Source organism: Hirundo rustica, chromosome 4 (genome assembly GCF_015227805.2).
Source record: "Hirundo rustica isolate bHirRus1 chromosome 4, bHirRus1.pri.v3, whole genome shotgun sequence".
Taxonomy (NCBI): Eukaryota; Metazoa; Chordata; class Aves; order Passeriformes; family Hirundinidae; genus Hirundo; species Hirundo rustica.
The window spans coordinates 11736502-11755336 of NC_053453.1; the positions used below are offsets into that span (position 1 = coordinate 11736502).

At 37.8% G+C, this 18835-nt stretch overlaps 1 protein-coding gene across 2 annotated transcripts in view; it reads right to left on the reverse strand.

The window, feature by feature from the left end:
* Positions 1–777: 777 nt before the first annotated feature.
* Positions 778–18835, reverse strand: part of PTPN12 (protein tyrosine phosphatase non-receptor type 12) — a 69673-nt gene continuing 51615 nt past the window's right edge. The window contains exons 12-18 of one of the 2 annotated variants that reach the window (XM_040062497.2): positions 16785–16870; positions 8643–9607; positions 5677–5754; positions 4279–4367; positions 3302–3332; positions 2676–2792; positions 778–2076 (exon numbers count right to left, since the gene is read on the reverse strand). In XM_040062497.2, coding sequence (XP_039918431.1) covers positions 2015–2076; positions 2676–2792; positions 3302–3332; positions 4279–4367; positions 5677–5754; positions 8643–9607; positions 16785–16870 — 1428 coding nt within the window. In that variant the 3' untranslated portion in view covers positions 778–2014. The remainder of the gene's footprint in view (positions 2077–2675; positions 2793–3301; positions 3333–4278; positions 4368–5676; positions 5755–8642; positions 9608–16784; positions 16871–18835) is intronic. The other variant, XM_040062498.2, reaches the window with a different exon arrangement.

Here is an 18835-nt window from a genome sequence, read left to right on the forward strand (position 1 = left end):
ACATCCAAAACATATTTGGAAATTTTCTTATTGAACTTTTTTCCCAGAAGTTCCAATGATTTGGACTGCCCAGGGGTGCTGACAGCCCATCTTGCATTACAAATCCACAGGAGCTCTGCAAGAGTGAAAATCTGAGCTAATCATTTGCAACACGAGGGAAGGAAGACAAAGTTCAGGCCAGCCTTACTCTACCAACTGCAGAACATTCCAGCTGTCTGAACTGTTTACAAATCAGGAATACAGTTGATATAGGTTATCCCAGATGGCATATATCATTGAATGATTTATTTTTAAATTAATAACTGCAAAACTACATCCACAGAAAGCATTTATAGTGCACACAGTTCTTTGAAAGAGCTCCCCAGCTTGGCAGTCTGTCACATGTACAAAGCACATGGTGATTAAATCCAGAGTCAGAGACAGTAATTGCAAGTTCTGTCCCTTCAGGAAGTTACAACAGAGTTGCTCTCGGGGCATTAGCTCTCTTTTAGCAGAGACACTAAGGTACATGTAGTAGATCAGACTATGTTTCCAGCTAAAGTTCAGAATAATATGGTTTCACTACCTAAAATGAACATTTTCTTCTAAACATTCTTCTTTGCTTCTCTGGCATTATTGCTAGCCAGAACTTTTAAAGTAGTTACTAAAAATAAGGTTCTAATGTCAGTGTTCTGTTCAAGTATGAGATCTGTAAGCTAAACCAGACTGCCATCCTTCACTCTGTTACACTTTGCTTTTGGACACAGTTTTCTTTCCTAAGAGTAAAACCACCCAGAGTGAGATTTTCACTTTCTTTAATTTAAAGATTGTATTACAGAAAAGTTTAAGTAAGGAATCCTTATAAGGATTAACTCTTGACATAATATATTGCCAAGATACAGTGTAGCTGCAAGGGCTCCAGGTGAACCTTCATATAAGTTGCTTTCTTACATACACAGTCGCTGAACAACATAAATTGTATTCCCCATCTGTAAGAGAAGACAGTGGTATTGAAACAGTCCTTTTACCAGTGTGTTCTGGTTTTCCCAAATTAGAAACATGCCATATTAAAACTGTTTACTATACAGAAAGGTGATAGAGATGAACTTCCTAAAGATTGCAACTGATGAAACATGAAAATGAAAACTAAGGAGTATTGATTATGTAAAATGGTTTCTCTTTTACTGGCAGGTCAAATATACTAAGAAACATACAAATATTTTTGATAATCTAATTCCAGATGAACTCAAAACACTGAAGTAACATACACAGGCTAAGAGAATTCAATACTGTTCCAAGGCACTTACTGAATCTCCATGACTAGATGAAAACCAGAACAAATCAGGTCTGACAATTAAACAGTATATAATATAAAAATAACCTTTTGCTTACAATTTACAAAATGCATTACAATCTTTATCTCTGCTAACCTGCAATTCTGGCTGTGTGTGTCCAGCAATTTTTGTAAAAAACCCCAGAAACTATTTTCTAAAACTTCAGGGCAAATAACTTACAAATAAGGTACACAAAAAATTTAGATCATGCAGAGATTTCTTACATCTTCTGTTAATATTTTATGATTGCAACTTTATCAAATTATATACTTACTTGCCCTGTACATATACAAAATAATGCATACATGGTAATCAAATGTTAGCAAAAAGTAGTCCATAAACACAATCTGTCAAAAGTATTACTATATTAACATATGTCTACAAGCAGCGTGTAACAGGGTTAAAAGACATTAAGGCAATAATACTTGAAGTTACAAAATAAATCATATGTAATACTTTCTCCTAAGTGTAGTAAGGCAGGTAGATGGCCCAGCAAAAGGTTGTAATACTGGAATCCACTGTTGTGACCCTTGTGTCAGGTTTTGCGTGGGATGCACTGCAAGAATGTACCATTGATAGTTAGATCTACACTGCTCTGTGTTAGTTGCCCCCCAGGAAAGTGGAACACTATTTCTCTAGTTCTCAGTGGCACTTGAGTTTTCCAGTATAATTTATCGATTGTATGTCCATTGGTTCTTGGATCATGTCCATTCTGAGGGTGGCTCTCTTGGTCCTCTGGGCTTTGCACAGCGGTTACCAAAACCTAAGGAAAGAAATGTATTTAATACTTCTGTCTGCTGGGACAACACAGGCTCACAGAGGCTGGCAGCAGTCAGAAGATCACTAAGACAGGGCATCAGCTCTTACAGAATAGATTTACTCTCAGGGCTAGAAAACTTTGTAATACCAGGAATTCTTAAGGCACTCTGGCCATAGGGAATACAAATATGAAGAATTTGTATACCTTTACAACTCAGTACTTAAACCTCACTGGAAAGTACTTTTAAATAAATACAGTATTACAGCCTTTGTTATATATATGCATATATATTTTTTTTTTTTTTTCCTCTGCATACCTAAGCAGCTATCAGATATTATTTCTGGAAGCTCTCAGTGCTTTACAAAAATTATAACCCATTTGACAAATTCTATATTTTAAACACTTCAGGTTTTTTCCAAAGCGAAGAATTATTCAGTCATTTATTCTGGGGAAAACTCCTTTAGCACTGCTGAAGAGACTAGGCAGGCTTATTTGTCTGGGTTCTGCATCTCAGTGAGTTGGAGGCAGGCAGTAGTAGCAGCTGATAGTGAATCCCTTGTTTAAGTCATCTAATGATTATATTTTGAAAGAATTGTAATTACCAATATCTGTTACTTCTGCAGGAAATTCTGGAATTTGACCTCTTGTATCAGTGGAACCAGAAAAAGAAATCTGAGGTAAAATGTCAGTTGGTGTTTTGTTGCTTCGTTCAGGACAATCTGGAAAACACAAACTCCTCACTGTAACATTCACTTAGTCAACACTGTGGCAATACCACTCGTTATTACAGTCCAAAAAAAAACTGGCGGCAAATATTACTAACAAAAATAAAGCTTTGAAAGCCAATTTCTCATTTCCTAAAAGTGATACTTGAAAATTGTTTATGAAATAGATGGTCAGTGACAGCAACACATTCCTGCTTTCCAAATCAGGGTTATTATTTTGTATCAGTTTGTATGGATAGCTGAAATCCCACAAAGCATCTATTTACAGCAAAAGCTCACAGTGCCATTTAATACATCAAGATAAAGGCATCTGTTCATGTTCTTTCTAAACTAAAGATGCTTAGACATCATAGGTAACAATATATTTAGTATCATTTAAGTATATTTGACAATATGCTTAGATATCTTCAGAGCAAAGATCAAGTTCAGGCAAATTTTTGTTCAGAAGTAAAAATGTATTTTGAAAAAAAAAAAAAAAATAGAAAAGCTTTTACACTACTTACCAGGTAGTATAGGTGAAGCTGTTTTCAAACCCTGTTAATGAGAGATATATAAAATAATTACACAAACCACTTCCAAGAAAGAAAGACCTAAAAGAAAGTCAGAAATTTAAGATCATGAAAACATCACCAAAACCATATAATGCTTATGGAAATCCTTACCTGCCTCAACATTTTTGACTTGACTCAACATTGACAAAAAATGCTATAGTAGTTAGTATGAGAATTTACTATTAGAACCTCATCATTTAATAAAAATTTGAAAACATGACACTGCAACTTATTTGGAAATTTAGATAGGTTAGTTCTCACACTACATTTACAGTCCCTGAAAATTCACATCTATCTTTTTTGTCATATTTTAAAGTGAGATATTGGGGGCATATAAAAAAAAGTAACAAATGTAAAAAGTTCTTTTATTCTTTTAAAGTTTTGCCAGCTGATCATGCAGGATGACTGTGAGCTGGATGAGTGAAAAGTGAAATCTGATGGGCAAAACCAGTTTGTTTAAAATAAATATGGACATAAGGGCAGTGAAAGAGGTTGCTTGTAAGAAGTGTCCATCTCTGAAGGTTTTCAAGATGCAGCCAGAAAGAGCTCTGGTTAGCCTGGGCTGAGGCCCTGCAGCAGGTTAGACGAGAGTGCAGTTCTTTTCCAGTCTGAATTGGCCTAAGATCCATTAAGGGCAGGCAGCAAGCTCCCTAAAAGCAGCACATTTACACTCTTAAGGCCATAGTTTAACATATATTTAGGATTACTCCTTTTAAAAGAAATACTGCTGACCTTAGAAAACCAGATAAGTTTTCTTGGAAAAAAAACATGCTCTTCACATCAATTCAGCAGCTCAGGCAGAGGGAAAACTGGCCAGTTGTACATGGCCAACAGCTGCAACTTCTCACAAGCACGTATTTTACCTTCTGCTGTAGCTCCCAACAAAACCAGAAATGACTGATTAGTACAGGCTTGTCTGCTGCACTTACTGTGGAGGCTGTTTGCTCAGGCAGGTGCTGATCACGCAACACGCTCCACTCCGACTGTGCAATCGGAACTGGCTTGGGCAAGGGTGTGCCTAGGAAGAATTAAATCAACTCAACACACTTCAGCTCTCCTCATGATGAGGCATTAGTACACAGCATTAGAAATGTACTCTAAACCTTTTTTTCCCCCTTAAATGAAATGCCTGTAAAAACATGAAAATCTCTTTACATGAAAAGTGCTCTGGAAAAGGCAAAACGCCACAATATAACTCAAAGCACAAGACTACAGTGCTTGCATTGGGGGTGTTTGTTTTGTTCCTTTGCGGGCTCTTAATCAACAGGGGAACTGGCTTCCTTTTCAAGGACAATTTAGAACTTCTGTTACATCAGCTGGGCAGTAATAGTATGTGTTTTTTCAGATCTCCTAAGAAAACATACAAGTCAGGACAGCCACACCTGTCCTTTCATGACATAGTGCAAAAAGACAAAAAAAATGGAAGTGGTTTTAGTGATTCCAATCCTGGAGAGATTTTTTTTTTTTAAAGAAAACATCTTTGTTCCTTGTGCGGTCACAGAAAAGCAACAGGTCCATAATATCCAAACAAAGGATCACTTTGACTCTGAATTTATGCTTAGGATGCTCAAAGAACACATTAACAAAACTTCAGCATTTTCATGCTGAAAATATCTAGATTAACTACTTGGTCCAAAATTTTTTGAGCTTCAAAATGACACTAAACTAAAGTCTCACTAGATAACTATATCATGTTAGGTTTTCTGGAAGGTACCAAGAATCAACCTAATTTATCACTTCATTTCAGTTCATCTGTTTTGTATTCTGCCATTACTGGCTTGATGAATGAACTATGACAAAAGGAGCACATCATCCGTAAGTGTCAGCTTTCTCTTGCAGTTACCCTTTTGACACAGTCCAAGGGTGAACTGCATTAAACTTCACAAACTGGGCTTGTTCACTACATGCAGTGCAGAATGAAGTGTCATCATCTTTCCTTTGCCCAAGAAAGGGGAATCAGATAAACACTGTTCATGTGCATACCCATTCCCTACCTGGGAGCAGTAGGAAATTAAGATAGCTGGGAAATTCCCTAACTGAACTGCATTTCCCCACTGTATCATCTCATTTCCATACCCTTCAGATCAAAAACCAGCTCTACTAATATAAAAGTCTCCAATTACTTAAATATCATATAACACCATATTTAGACAGAAAATGAAAAATAATTTCTCTGGGTTCAAGGGTGTGTAAAAGTTAAAGCTTAAAATAAGCTGCTGCACATGCTAGAATTCATTCCAATTTGCTAACTAAGCAAAAATTGGGGTACTCAAATACACATGCTCTTCACATTTTATCTCCAATTATCACCAAACATCAAAACTCACTCTGTTCACTTGCTAATACAAATGATTCTGGTGTTCTTTCTGGGAGCGGGGGAGAGGAATCTTCACTAGCATCAGCATCTAAATCAAATATGACATTTAGAGAAGTTAAAAAAGATAGATTTTTCTCCTAGACTTTTAGAAGTTGATCTTTTCATATATGAGATAATCCTAAACTCAGTATAATACCTAAAACAAAAGAAAAATTTGCTCCAAGTATTATAAAACATGTTGGTTTACCACACTAACACTGTGGAGCAACTTCATCTAACAACATTAACTTCACATTAAGGGCGTAGGATCAGTTTACATCTTATGCAAGCATGAAAATGAAAACACATTTTAGTCTAAATAATTTGGAGGAAAAAACCCTCAGTAACTCCCATGAATAATTTTTGCTCATTCTTTCAGGTCTCAGTTTTGCTCACCAAGTCCGTGTTGAGGCCCACTGGCTCCCACACCACCGATCTGGTTAAAGAGCTTAGTGCAAGGTTTACTAGGCAGAAGGGTAAATAGGAGCCAGAGGAGATGGCTGCTGTTGGTGCCAGTACCACATCCTGCCCCCAGTCTGCTCCCTCTCACCTCCCACGAGTGTACTAACACAAGCTGTTCTGGCAGTAAAAGCCCCTCTCTGACCTGCTAAGAATTTTGGAATAGTAATTAGAGGTTTAAAACATTTTAAAGTAGCTGCTGCCATAAGAAATCTCATCTGACAACTGTACTCTGCACAGGATTCAAAAATACAAAGACACACTTCAACTAATAAAGCCATGAAGCTTGAGCTGCCAGCATGCCCAGCTGCTGCAGGGACAGAAGTGACTTCTGAGACCTGATCCATCTCAAGTTTACAGCACAGGAACACCTTCATTAGCAGAAAGGGCCTCTATAAAACCAAATAAAGTCACCATAGACGTGCACTAACTGAAAGTGAGTTTTTAGGGTTTTGTTTTGTTGTTGCTGTTTTATTGTTCTCTTTGTTTGTTTTTACTTTTACCTCAGGGTACAACTACCTCTCACTTCATTTGAATGCAAAAGAGGATTTAACTGCGTGGTATAAGATCATGCACGCCCGCATTTAGTGTGCTGGTAAGTTCACAGACAAGTTTCACTGGTGACTGAAGCCACATTCCCAGCTTCAGACAGAAGAGTCCTGAGCCAGTATGAAAATAAGAAAGCCACTGTAAACAGGGTTTAGGATCACTGGTGCAAAGCAATCTAACCCTATATTCTTGAGTCCCAGAGGAATTACAAGACCTGCAACCAGAATGTAAAATGGGAAGTGTTCACTATCATACAAACAGGGAAGAGATACACCCTTATTAACAAGAGATAAATGATAAAAAATTAATGCTAGAATTTTAATCAATTCCTTTGAAATCATCAACATACCAGCAGCATAAGGGAGTGTACTGTTATTTCAAGACGTTTCTGATACACAGTTACATGAAACAAATTCTAGAGTGACACTTCTCCAATTCTTTATGATATTTATGACATATCACTTATTTTATTTGCACGTTCTTATAGCATCTACATAATGAGATGCACAGAGAGGTGATAATTTCCAAACAGTGATAAACAATGATTGCTCTGGGAAAGAAGAAAAAATTTCTGTCTAAAAGGAAAAATACAATAGCCTACACATCTATAAAACAAATCCAAGAAGAACTGCTTGCAAAGTTGAAATAAGTATGACAAAAGGACTTTGTCAGCTCTGCAGAGCACCTTTTAAAGTCACAGTGTTAAAAATAAACCGGTGTGTGCAAGTATTGTCCTGTGTTTACGCAATGTCCCAAGATCTATAGATCTATAGATACAGTTCATAATATCTATACATCTATATCAAGATCTACAGAAACAGATTTTTTTTTTAAGGCTGCAAAACAGTTCACATCTCTGCATATATGACTTTTGGTGAACATTCAGTTCACAAAGCCAGTATTTTCAATTCAGCTGGTTCTGCATCTTGCATATACACTGAGCCCCATTTCACTTCAGAAAGTCATGAAGTCTGCGCAGACTCCTGAGGTGAGGCCATCACTGTAAGCAGCTCCAAGCATGGGAGTCTGAGCTGGATCCAGAAGTTCGTGTTCCTCCTTCAGCTCCACAGCCTCAATTCTTGTTTTGCTGGGCTTTGCACAAGCAGTTACCAAGGCCTAATCTGTTCTTCCCAGCTCTGTCCTCCATCTGCTCTAAGTGTGCCGGCCTGACTGAAATCTGCACCTGCATGCTTTGGGACCCTGTTGCCTTCAATAAATGATGTTCTAACTTGCAAACTTCCGCAAAAGAAACCCTCAAAAAAAGTAGTAAAAGATAAAAAGCCACTAAATAATTTTCAAAATGCTATTAAAGCATAACTTGGTTTTTGAAATGAACAGCCGTATTAGCTTGTCATCCCCAGCCACATACAGAGAAAGGAAAGCACAGCTCAATATTTACAACACTATTAAAATGCAGGAGCCAAATCATGAGCAACTTCAAAGACCAACACAGTGAATGAGGATACATCTACATTTTTAGGAACAGCACATCAACCAATAAGCATGAAATTTGTTATGTATTTGCACAAGCCTGTTGAAAATGCTTTGATTAGTCAACCCTCAATTATAGACACTTCCATGAAACTGGGCATAGAGAAAAAATACGCACCAAATAATAACATAGAAACCTACGATTACATACAAACCTACAGGAAGGCATTATAAATAAAGCATTAAACAAATGCTCACAATAAAGCTCACAGTACAGCTTTTGAAGCAGCTAATCATGGTCTGTAGTACCTTATACCAAAAATAGCTCACATGCAAACTGAAAGCTGTCAGGAAAAGAGTTGTGCCCTCTCTGAAGCTGCCATACTGCACTGATTAAATTTATCTTCAGAAAATTGCATTGCAAAGAAATTTACGCTGTCCAGCTCTACAGACGCAGCTAAATAAAGAACAGCACTTCTGAACCTCAGGGAAACCTACCTTTGCCATCTTCAGAACATGTTACAGCTGTTAAGTCTTGCCTAGCAATAGACATTGGCAATACTTTTCTGGCAGAAATGTTTTCAGTATTAGTGGCAGCAGAGACTGTGGCACTTGCGGTTGACACATTGGACGCGCTTTTGCTCATGGCTCTGTCAAAGTCCACCTCATCCGTGTCAGAATCATCTGCATGGAGAGGATTAGTAAAACAGAGGGGTGCTCGAACAGAAAGAGGAGTATGATCAACAGTGTCACTGGAAGGATGTTCAGCTGGGGTGTTCGATACTAGAGAGAGAGTTTTAACACCGTGACACAAGGTGTCCGAAGACAACTCTTCAGACGCGGACGTACGCAGTGCATTTTCAGGCCCGTGTAGCGACCACGTGGCGAGTCCCTTCTCTGTCAGAGGCAGACGATCCGGTCTGGGTGGGGTATCGGACACCTGCTGGCTCTGCAGACTTTCTGCTGAAGATATTAAGGCTGTGTTAAACTGTGGCACGCTGCATTCCATACATGAGTTTTGAGAAGCATCTACAAATGAATCCCCTGAAATCTGTTCCTGTGGCTTAAAGCTCTTATCAATTACACAGGATGACGCAGGCTTAATTTTCATTGCATGTCCCCTGTTCAACAGCGAGTTCCCGTCAAAGCTTCGTGGTCCCTCCTGAAGAGGAACCTTCTTGATCTCAAAACTCAAGTTGCGCTCCAGTCTCCTCTCTGTGTGTTCGCTGGGTTCGTTCTTCCCTGAAAGGTCTGTGGATTTGTTGTAATTCTCATTGAGGTCTGTTGAATGCTCTGATGAAACCATGTGCAAAACTGGCTTTGGATGGTATCTGTCATTGTCCTGCCACACCGTAGTGACTGTTGGATAAGCTGATGGGGGAGACGGTGTTAGGATTGGTGGTACTGGCTGAGGCTCTGGAGGCTGCAAGATTTCTTCTTTAGCATCTCCTTCTACAAGGCAACTGCAAAACAACCAAGACACAATTGTCTAAGTTTTCTGGATTTTGACAAGATTTTAGATATCTATCCATCTCCCACTGCAGTTATTAATGCTGTAATACCAATATCAAGCTTCACACAGAGCTTCCATTGCACACAGACAACGGCCATAGAATATGACTAGTGGGATAGGCAGTCAACGCACTCAAAATGTCTTTCAGAACATCACAAAGACATTCATTCAGGCCACAGCTAATCCTCACTAATAGTTCAAAGATTGCTCATATCCTTTCTCAGAAGTATTTTGCAGACATTGCAAGACAGGCCCTCTTGTGGCAGCATTTCACTACTTTTTTTCCTTAAGTGGCTCTGAGAAACTTGACATATGGAATTAAAATTTCAATAAAGCCAAGAAAGATTTCTTAAAAAAAAAATCCTTGCATCTCACTTAACACTGAACATCTTCTTTCAATTTTATTTTTTGTACATGCCCAAGAGGATTGTATTTTTATATTTGTGTATTTGATAGTCTCCGCTAAGTTGCAAACCAAATTTAGCTGACATGAAGTACATACAACATAATTTATTGTCCAAATTACAGTGCATATTAGCAAGACCACAGCACTTATAACTGCAGTTCATCTCAAGGTACTTAAAAGGAGAAGTTCTTCAAGCATATGGTCAGATTAGATGTAGAGTAGTTGGCTACAAACATTTAGCTTAACTGATGAAGGCATTTTTATAATTTTCATTCCTTTAAAAATCCAGGAGGACCTGGACAAGCTCGAGAGGTGGGCCCAAGAGAACAAGTGCAAGGTGCTGCACCTAGCTTGGGGCAATCCCTGGCATCCATACAGACAGAGAGCAGTCCTGTGGAGGACTTGGGGTGCTGGTGGAGGAGAGGCTGGACATGACCCAGCAGTGTGCAGAAACCAACTCACCACAGTCCGAAACAAACCATGTCCTGGGCTGTATCCAAAGCAGCGTGGCCAGCACATGGAAGGAGGGAATTCTACTCTACCCCTATACCCTGCTCTCATGAGACCTTCCAGCATAAGAAGGACCATAAAACTGCACAAGAACTCTGCCTGCAAGAGAAAGGCATCACACAGGCTCTCATTATTTGTCTGACTTTGCTCATTATGTGGCAGACAAAGTACTACTTTGGCTCCTCTGCTTCCAAATCATGCCTAAGAAGGACTCAGCAAGTGCAAATTCTTGAGACTATTATGACATATAGGAAAAAAACCCAAAACAAAAAAAAGCCCAAGAACTGTCTCACAATTGAGCCTTGTAGATAACTAAAAGCATACCTGACTTGGGACAGTGTTTCATCCTTTTACAGAACTAAAATCTTTATACAAGGGATTCCATACTAAAGAGAACCATTTGGATTTTCTGTTTGTGAAAATCCTAACCCCCCAAAGTACTGCAAGCTCCCCAGCTTCCAAATTATCTCCTAAAAGTTCCCGTATCTTTGCATCTGGAAAACCCCAGATCCCCTTGCAGTTCTGGGTGATCTCTTCCATTCTCTGCCTGACTCCTGCCACAAAGAGTTGGGGCTCAAATTCCTTTTCTTCCTTTCCTCCCTGCACTTGTATATTGCTGGTTTTCTTTACATTAAAACAGGAGAAATGCAAAGCATATCACAGGAGTTTAACAGAAGTAATTTGGGAACTCTTGCCTCTAGATGTTGAAAAATGAAGAAGCTTGACAATAAGTTGTTTGCCTGAATTAGTAAAGATGAGACAGGAAAGGGGGGACATAAGTCTTGCTCCAATTTAATATACACTAAGGACAAGAGAATTCCCTCCTCTTGGATTTCTCTCCTCTGCTCCAAGCGGGGAGGGGAACACAGGGAGACAGACAGTGAGTGCACTTGCACAAATGTTTACATGCCCCCTTTTACCAGCAGTGATGCTCATCAGTAATCTCTACTAAATCCTCCTACTGTAAATCATGATTTTCCCTTATTGACCTGATTTTCCTGACCCAGAGTTGTCTGCAATCAGCAAAACTAATTTCTTATCTGGTACAGACCTAACATTAAGCATTACAATTAGCTAAAGGAGCAAATTAGAATTAAACTAGATATAACAAGGTTATAGGTCGACAATGCCTGTCAAAATTCATTAAGTTCTTCACCATTACTGTTCAATATTTACTGTTCAATAAAATCACTCTAACCTTTGATCACACGTATTGAAACGGTTCCCTGAGATGTATCCATAGGATGATACAGGAAATGCTGCACAAATCAGCAGCCCAAAAGTTGATTAAACAAATTCCTCCTACACATCTCAACAGAACTACTACAATGTTCCCTATTACATTTAAAGTTAAATGGCACTCCTTCATTCTTAAATGAAAGCTTACAGTGAAGAAATGAGAAATTATTTGCTAAAATCATTCTTTGCCTTTTTAATATTGAAGGATATCTATCCTCAAGAATTGGGCTATCCATATTTGCATTGCAAATAAGGTTTCTGTTTGTTTTCACTCAGCAGAAATATTAGGATATGAACATATCCAGAGGCTCTGTTTGGCAGCAGTTTTTTCTAAAAGTCTTGTGAATCTTGGGAATTTTGGGCTGCTGCATAATGCTGTCTTTGGGCATGTCCTTCAATAGCTGTGCTCCAGAGACATTTCTGCCCCCAGAGGCAGAAAATTATCTGAAAATGAACCACTAATACTGTTGAAAACAACAGGAGACAGTAAGACCAGGTTGATTTAAAATACCAGGAAACTGACAGACAGCTCATAAAAAAGGATATCGCGAAAAGAGTCAGTGAACCAAAGAGAGCCAGGCCATTCAAGTAAGAGAAGTAAGCCTCCCTGTGTTATACCTTTAAATAAACACAGATGGGTACAAAATCTCACTATGTGATAAAAAAAATAGAGAGCTTTATCATGACTCAACCTTCAAGTGCCTCTTCAGAGAGGACTGCTCCTGATTATCTTGGAATGCCACTACCTCAGCACTTCCTCCTCTACAGCTGGATATGAAATTTCCCTGGGAGGCTGAGGCAGCTTTTTCATACACCTTTATTGTCTCAGCCTGAGCAGCTGATGCAGTGCCCTAGTGCCAGTGGCTTCTCAGGTCTCAGGTAAATCATGAATTAGGCAATAACAACTTTTTAAAATTATTTGCCACAGTAATAATCACATACAATTTGGCAAAAGTACTATAATTTGTCAAAAAAAAAAAAAAAAAAAAAAAAAGAGCCTTCCCGCAGCTTTCAACCAAAAACGTATACATGTAAAAAAGCATTTATTGCTTTCTCTGCAATACATTATAAATTTTTAGAACGTTTTAAAATCTAATCCATTCTACTCCTAATGGAAAAGAGCTGTACTACTAGAACTGTGCACAATGGGTTCAGATTTAAATGAAACTTGGCCAGTGTTCAAAAGAAAAAAAACCTTAAGTAATCCATGGTTATTCTATGGTGCATACTGTAGGGTGTTTCAAATAAAAGAGAGTGATGCCAAGGTCATGGAATGCAGCTGCTATTAATAACCAAAAATAGATAGCAAGCTCTACATCCTCCCTCGTAATTAAAATAGGAAAATTAAACTCAACATAAGCAGGCTGAATCTAGACAACCACATTATTCTACTTTAGCATTAAATCACTGCCATCCACGTGAAAGAAAAGCTGTAGTTCAGTAAGTGAAGCTGTTGCAAGTGTGCTACAAATAATTTATATAAAAGTACAATGAATTAATAAAAATAACCAGCTAGTGAATTTATCTTTTAAAATTTACTTACTGAGGCTTTTTTTTTTAATTGTGGCATACAAATTAGAGATAGTTAACTAAAGAAGTAACACCCATCAATGAGTTTTATCTTTGCTTTGCAGGAGATAGAAAGAGATGGCTTGCAGGGCTTGAAATGAAACAGAATGACACATAACCCTGGAAATGCATTTACTATCATTAGACTGAAGTTCAAACAGAATGTGATGAGAAGTTAAACTGCTACAGTAGTTCATCTTTTCTCCTTCAGACAGCAGCACATTACACAGCATACAAAAAAACCCTGTTAAATCATCTTTACTTTTTATGAGTTTATTCTAAGTTTATTCTTTGATTTGAACTTGAGAATAAGGAACTTTTTGTAACCAAAATAAAGCCTGACTAAAACAAACTACCTCGTTTCCCAAATACTTTAGAATCAACTACTAAGCACATGAATATTTCAAAGACTAATACTGTAAGGTGTTAAGGTGCTCCCTCTGAATTCTGACACATCAGTCATGTAAAATCGAGTACAGTCCTACAATGTAAATTTAAAACTCAGGCTTTTTGCAGTCTTATATCTAACTATGGTAAACATTACTTATGTCCTCTTCTTAATCTGAACAGAATTAAAACATGCCTAATGAAGACTTCCCATTCCCTCAAGACCTCTGAAGAAAGGTGACTTTCACAAGAAATGATCAACTGCCAAGCCAAGCAATTTCTAGGATAAGGTGCTGATGTATGCACTAATGAGTTGTTCTTGTTTGCCTCTGTAATAATTAAGGAGGAATAGTGGAATTTTTTATGTTGACATCAAATGGAGAGAGTCATTAAGGTAAATGACTATACTCATATATTGTACAGCAAGTTTAATCACATTACAGCATTACAAGGTGAGAAAAGATTGGAAAGCAATACAATTCCAAAACCTCTGCCAAACAAGTACAGCTAGATGCCTCATGGAGATCTAAGTAATTAAAATACCAATTTAATACCAATATAATAATGATGTCCTAAAGATACTTGTAACTTCCAGGAAGAGATAAAAGCAGCCTAGCAAGTATCATTCCTTCCTCAATACATACCCAGGCCAAAGTACTAAAAGGATTAATTATACCTCTCTGAGTAAGCTTCCTACTTTGTATGATCAAAGTCTTTAGTGACATCTCGTCCTTAGCACAGACAAGAGAGTTTACATGACATTAGCTGCACTTTTAGAAGAAGAGATCTTAAGTCTAAAGAAGATACTGAGATGATTTCATGATAATATTACAAACAGGACAAGAGAGAGTGAGAAAGCCACCTCCACAGAAAAATTCTGCCATGTCCTGAGTGGTTAGCCTGCGTGGAAAGGGCTGCGAAGGAGATGTCACTATCTCATCCAGCAGACATTGGGCTGTGAGAAAACAGCTAACAGGAAACACAGACTCCACTGTCTAAGCAAACATAGCTTAGTCCAGTAACAGTATGGAAAACAAGCGTCTTGAGGACAAGAAAAAAAATCCCAACTTCTCTCCTGCTCACTCAGGATCATCTCAGGCAAGTTCACCTGAAACCAAGCTGGCCCAAAGTACTCTGCTCTATCAGTCCCTATAGCTCTTTTTGCTTTAGAAAACAAAGCAAATGTTAAACCTTCCCTCTAAAAAATGCAGCTTGCTTTACTAAATACACATTATAAAGCCATTTACAACATAGATCATAAAGAATGTAAAAACCATTTTTTCTCTTCAAAAGGAGTAGCTTTAGCAACTTGCTTGTAACTTCTTCAGAGACAGCACATGTAGAACTCAAGTACACATTTGGCTGGTAACCTAAAAATGTTTCCTTGTGCATATGGGGATTAAATTAGACTGTTTCACTGATTCTGCTCTCCCATCCTCCCCAGGAAAAGGATGTTAATCTATGCCAAAACATCCACAATACACAAAACCTGGCTCTATGTCCTGACTGAATCAGGCTGTAGAATTGAAATAATTACCCCCCACATCAAGAAAAAACCATGCTCATTAGTGAGTATTTTGAGCAGATGTGACTAATAGCAAAGGAAGTCTTTCCTCAGAAGCATCTTCAAGGAGGAGTTTAAGTAATTGTTTTTCAAAAATAATCTCCATTTTAGAAAGACAACAGCTTTGCTAAAAGCTTCCATTTATTCACCTCTAAGAAACCAATCTGCCTGCCACTGCTGGCAGATGGGAAAGTATGATTTTTATGGAAAGAGGCCCAAAAAACCCCAGGCTTTAAGGAGAGATTAAAAGATTTTAACTTAATGCAGCAAGTAAAGAACAATGCGGTGCAGATAAGACAGATGTGTGCTTAAACATGAATTACATGAATTATCCATATGTTAAGATTACATGAATATATAAAACTGATACAAACTACGGTACACCTAAGATTATTTCAAGGAACACTAGTAAGGAAATCATCTATTGGACAGAAAGCTCAGTGAGGAAGTTTCAAGAGCTTGGAACTCATCATGAACACAGGTAAACTTACTCCTCTGTCATCATCTTAATCTACATCATTGAATACAATCACATTACCATCAATCCAAATAAGGCAAAAAAATATACTGCCCATATAGCACCAACCACGTAATTTGTTTGTAAAAAGCCCCAACTTATGTTCCACCTCCTTCTTTATTTTAGAGGAATTATACATTACTTACGCCTAAATGTTATGCAAGGATATCAACTGGCTGGTGGTTTCTTACATCATTCAACAACTTTAGGAAACCCAAGTGCTCACCTGCTATTTGACTCCAGGCAATGTAACACAGGCAAGATCACCTGCCAAAGGCCACTACAAGTTCTCTACAAACCAGCTGGGGAACTGGACACCTAGTTGAGGAGAGCTGCTTCTTTACACTTGGTGTCTTAACACTTGGGTTGGGTACCCATTTTAGGCTGATGAATCTGTTGGTTCAGATTTACTTTTGGCTTCTGTAAAGCTATATCTAGGCATTTTAAGAGCTAGAGAAGATTTTCCTCTGCTGAAAGAAAGGATTGGTGTGACCAATTCTTCTTCTCAATAAAAACAGCATTTGGTTGCCATACTCTAGTCAAAACCAGTAATTGTCTGAGATTTTTTCTGGAATAAATGGGTATGTTTCATTTTGGCTTTGTCTCCAAAACTGAGGGTTCAGTCATTATTTGAGGCTATTTTAAATTTGTTTTGCTACTATCACCTGGCAGAATTAAAACACAAGTAGATCTAACATATCTGACTAATAAATTTGTCTACTCACAGATAATAATTGCAAGGTTGGTGTATTTAAACAGACTTCCCAGATACATTGTAGCTTATATATAGAGTCAATTACAAGACTTCTATTTGCATTTTATATATTTCTATTTATAAACACAACATATTCATCTTAAGTCTTTATAGTATCAGTAGCTTTAGTCTACTTTTTATTCGTCTTTCAGCTTAAAATAGCAAAGGAACAGTTAACTACCTGCGGGTCCGTGGAGGCTTTGGTGGAGGAGAATCCTGTTTCTCAGCATCTGAAGAACTGACAGCATTTTCTGTATTATTTTCATCCTGATGAAAAGAAAAAAGGGTATTTTTACACATGGCTGTAAAGCTGATACACACATTATTTGATCAGTGAGGTCCAAAGATCTGTAATGACACTTGGCAGTAATATGTAACAATATGACCTATTTTTGGCTATAATATAGAGATCACCTTGCAAACTCTATTGAAAATGCACAAAATTATTTTTTATCTTGTTTTTCCAACTTCAGATTTTTCTGACTGAAGATTCTGGTCTGCTTGCCATTGAACAATCCAGTAGAGAAAATATTCAAAAGCTGATCTTTCCTTAGTAGTGAGCAAGCTCTCATAAACCCTCCCAATTATTCACGTTGAATAATTAAATGAATAATTGGATAATAAAGTATTTCATTTCCAGTCAGTCTAATTATTTTCAATTGTACAATCACTCCAATGAAGAAAAGACTAATCTACAATGCTGTAAGAAAATGAGAATGATCTTACCACTTGTCTAAACCACTTTCGAATAATCTGCCATTTGTGTACAAGAAAGTTTAATTTACTCAGCAAAGCTTGAAGATTTTAATTTCCCTTTAGGACCATAAATATAAAAGACATATTTTCTATATGCCTGTATTTATAAATCTATACACACTTACATGTATATAAATGTGAAATACTGTTCTGGGTTACCCCTGGCAGGCTGCTAAGCCCCACTGAGCCACTCATTTCTCCACTCCACCCCTGGAGGGGAAAGAGGAACAGCAGGAAAACTTGTGGGTCAAGACAAAATTGTTTAGCAGGCCGAGGAGAAATGGGAGAAGATAAAAAGAAATCAAACAAGCAATGCAAAAGCAATCACTCATAACCTTCCACAGGTGGGCCTTTGCCAGCTCCTGACTATGCAAACGCTGTTCAGCAAGAGCTGCAGCATTAGCTACAAACAACCATCAGCACTGTTTTCACCACAGATCTAAAACACAGTGCCCCAAGAGTGACTATCAACACTGTTTCAACCCAGCCACTAAGCAAAAATAAGGAAAAAACCACATATGATTAAAAATCAAAACGGAACATGCAACAGTCTAAAGCTGACATATCATTTCCAAACATGTGCCACAGCCAAAGACCCAACAAAACCAAGAGGACCTTGGTGTTATCTTAACTTTAATGCTTATTTTACCTAATGGTTTTTCTTGCAGGAGCTCTCTTTTGAACAGCAGTCTTAGAAAAGAACAACAAATATCCCAAATTGGTGTAATAGATTTCAAAGCACATTCAGGCAATAGGGTCTGCGGTCTGCCAGCCTACCTGCTGAGGCTGGTGATAGAGACTGCCCTTCTTCAGTCTTACAGAACAACAGGGAATTCCCTGACAAATTTTTGCTTCAGATATGATAGTTGCATTTGATTTCAGTGAGCAATTTTTGCTTTGGAAGATAAACGACGTGTTGCCTCAACAGTTAACTAATTTCACTTAAATTTAGATCAGTTAGTTTTGTGGGTTTAATTTCTATTACATGTCTTAGAAGTTACCAATACCACTGTTGGCTACTATGAGTCTATTATCAAATTCTATTCCTCAGTGTACTAAGTGGAGCTTTACCTGTGAAGAAAAAAATTAACTATTTTGATAGTAACTTTCTTACTGTTTTTCCCTAACTGCCTCCATTAGCTTGCTGTCAAATATAATATTGCACAAGTAGACCAGCAGAAATACCCTATTGTTCCTTAATGAATGGATTGTGTTAGCCCTTTCAGGGAAATTGCACAGGGAGTTCATTGTCCTGTTGACCACTAGCTGTAACTATCAGGGGTTTTTTGGAGTAAGTTTCAATCAGCAGATAAAAGCCACTCTCATTTAAATGAACACAACTGAAGCTCCCACTGCAGTCAATCAAAGTTGTTTGGTTTTCATACAATCATAGAACAGCTCATTTAGGAAGAGACCTTCAAAGGCCATTTAATTCACACCTCCCTGCAATGAGCAGGGACATCTTTAAAAAGATCA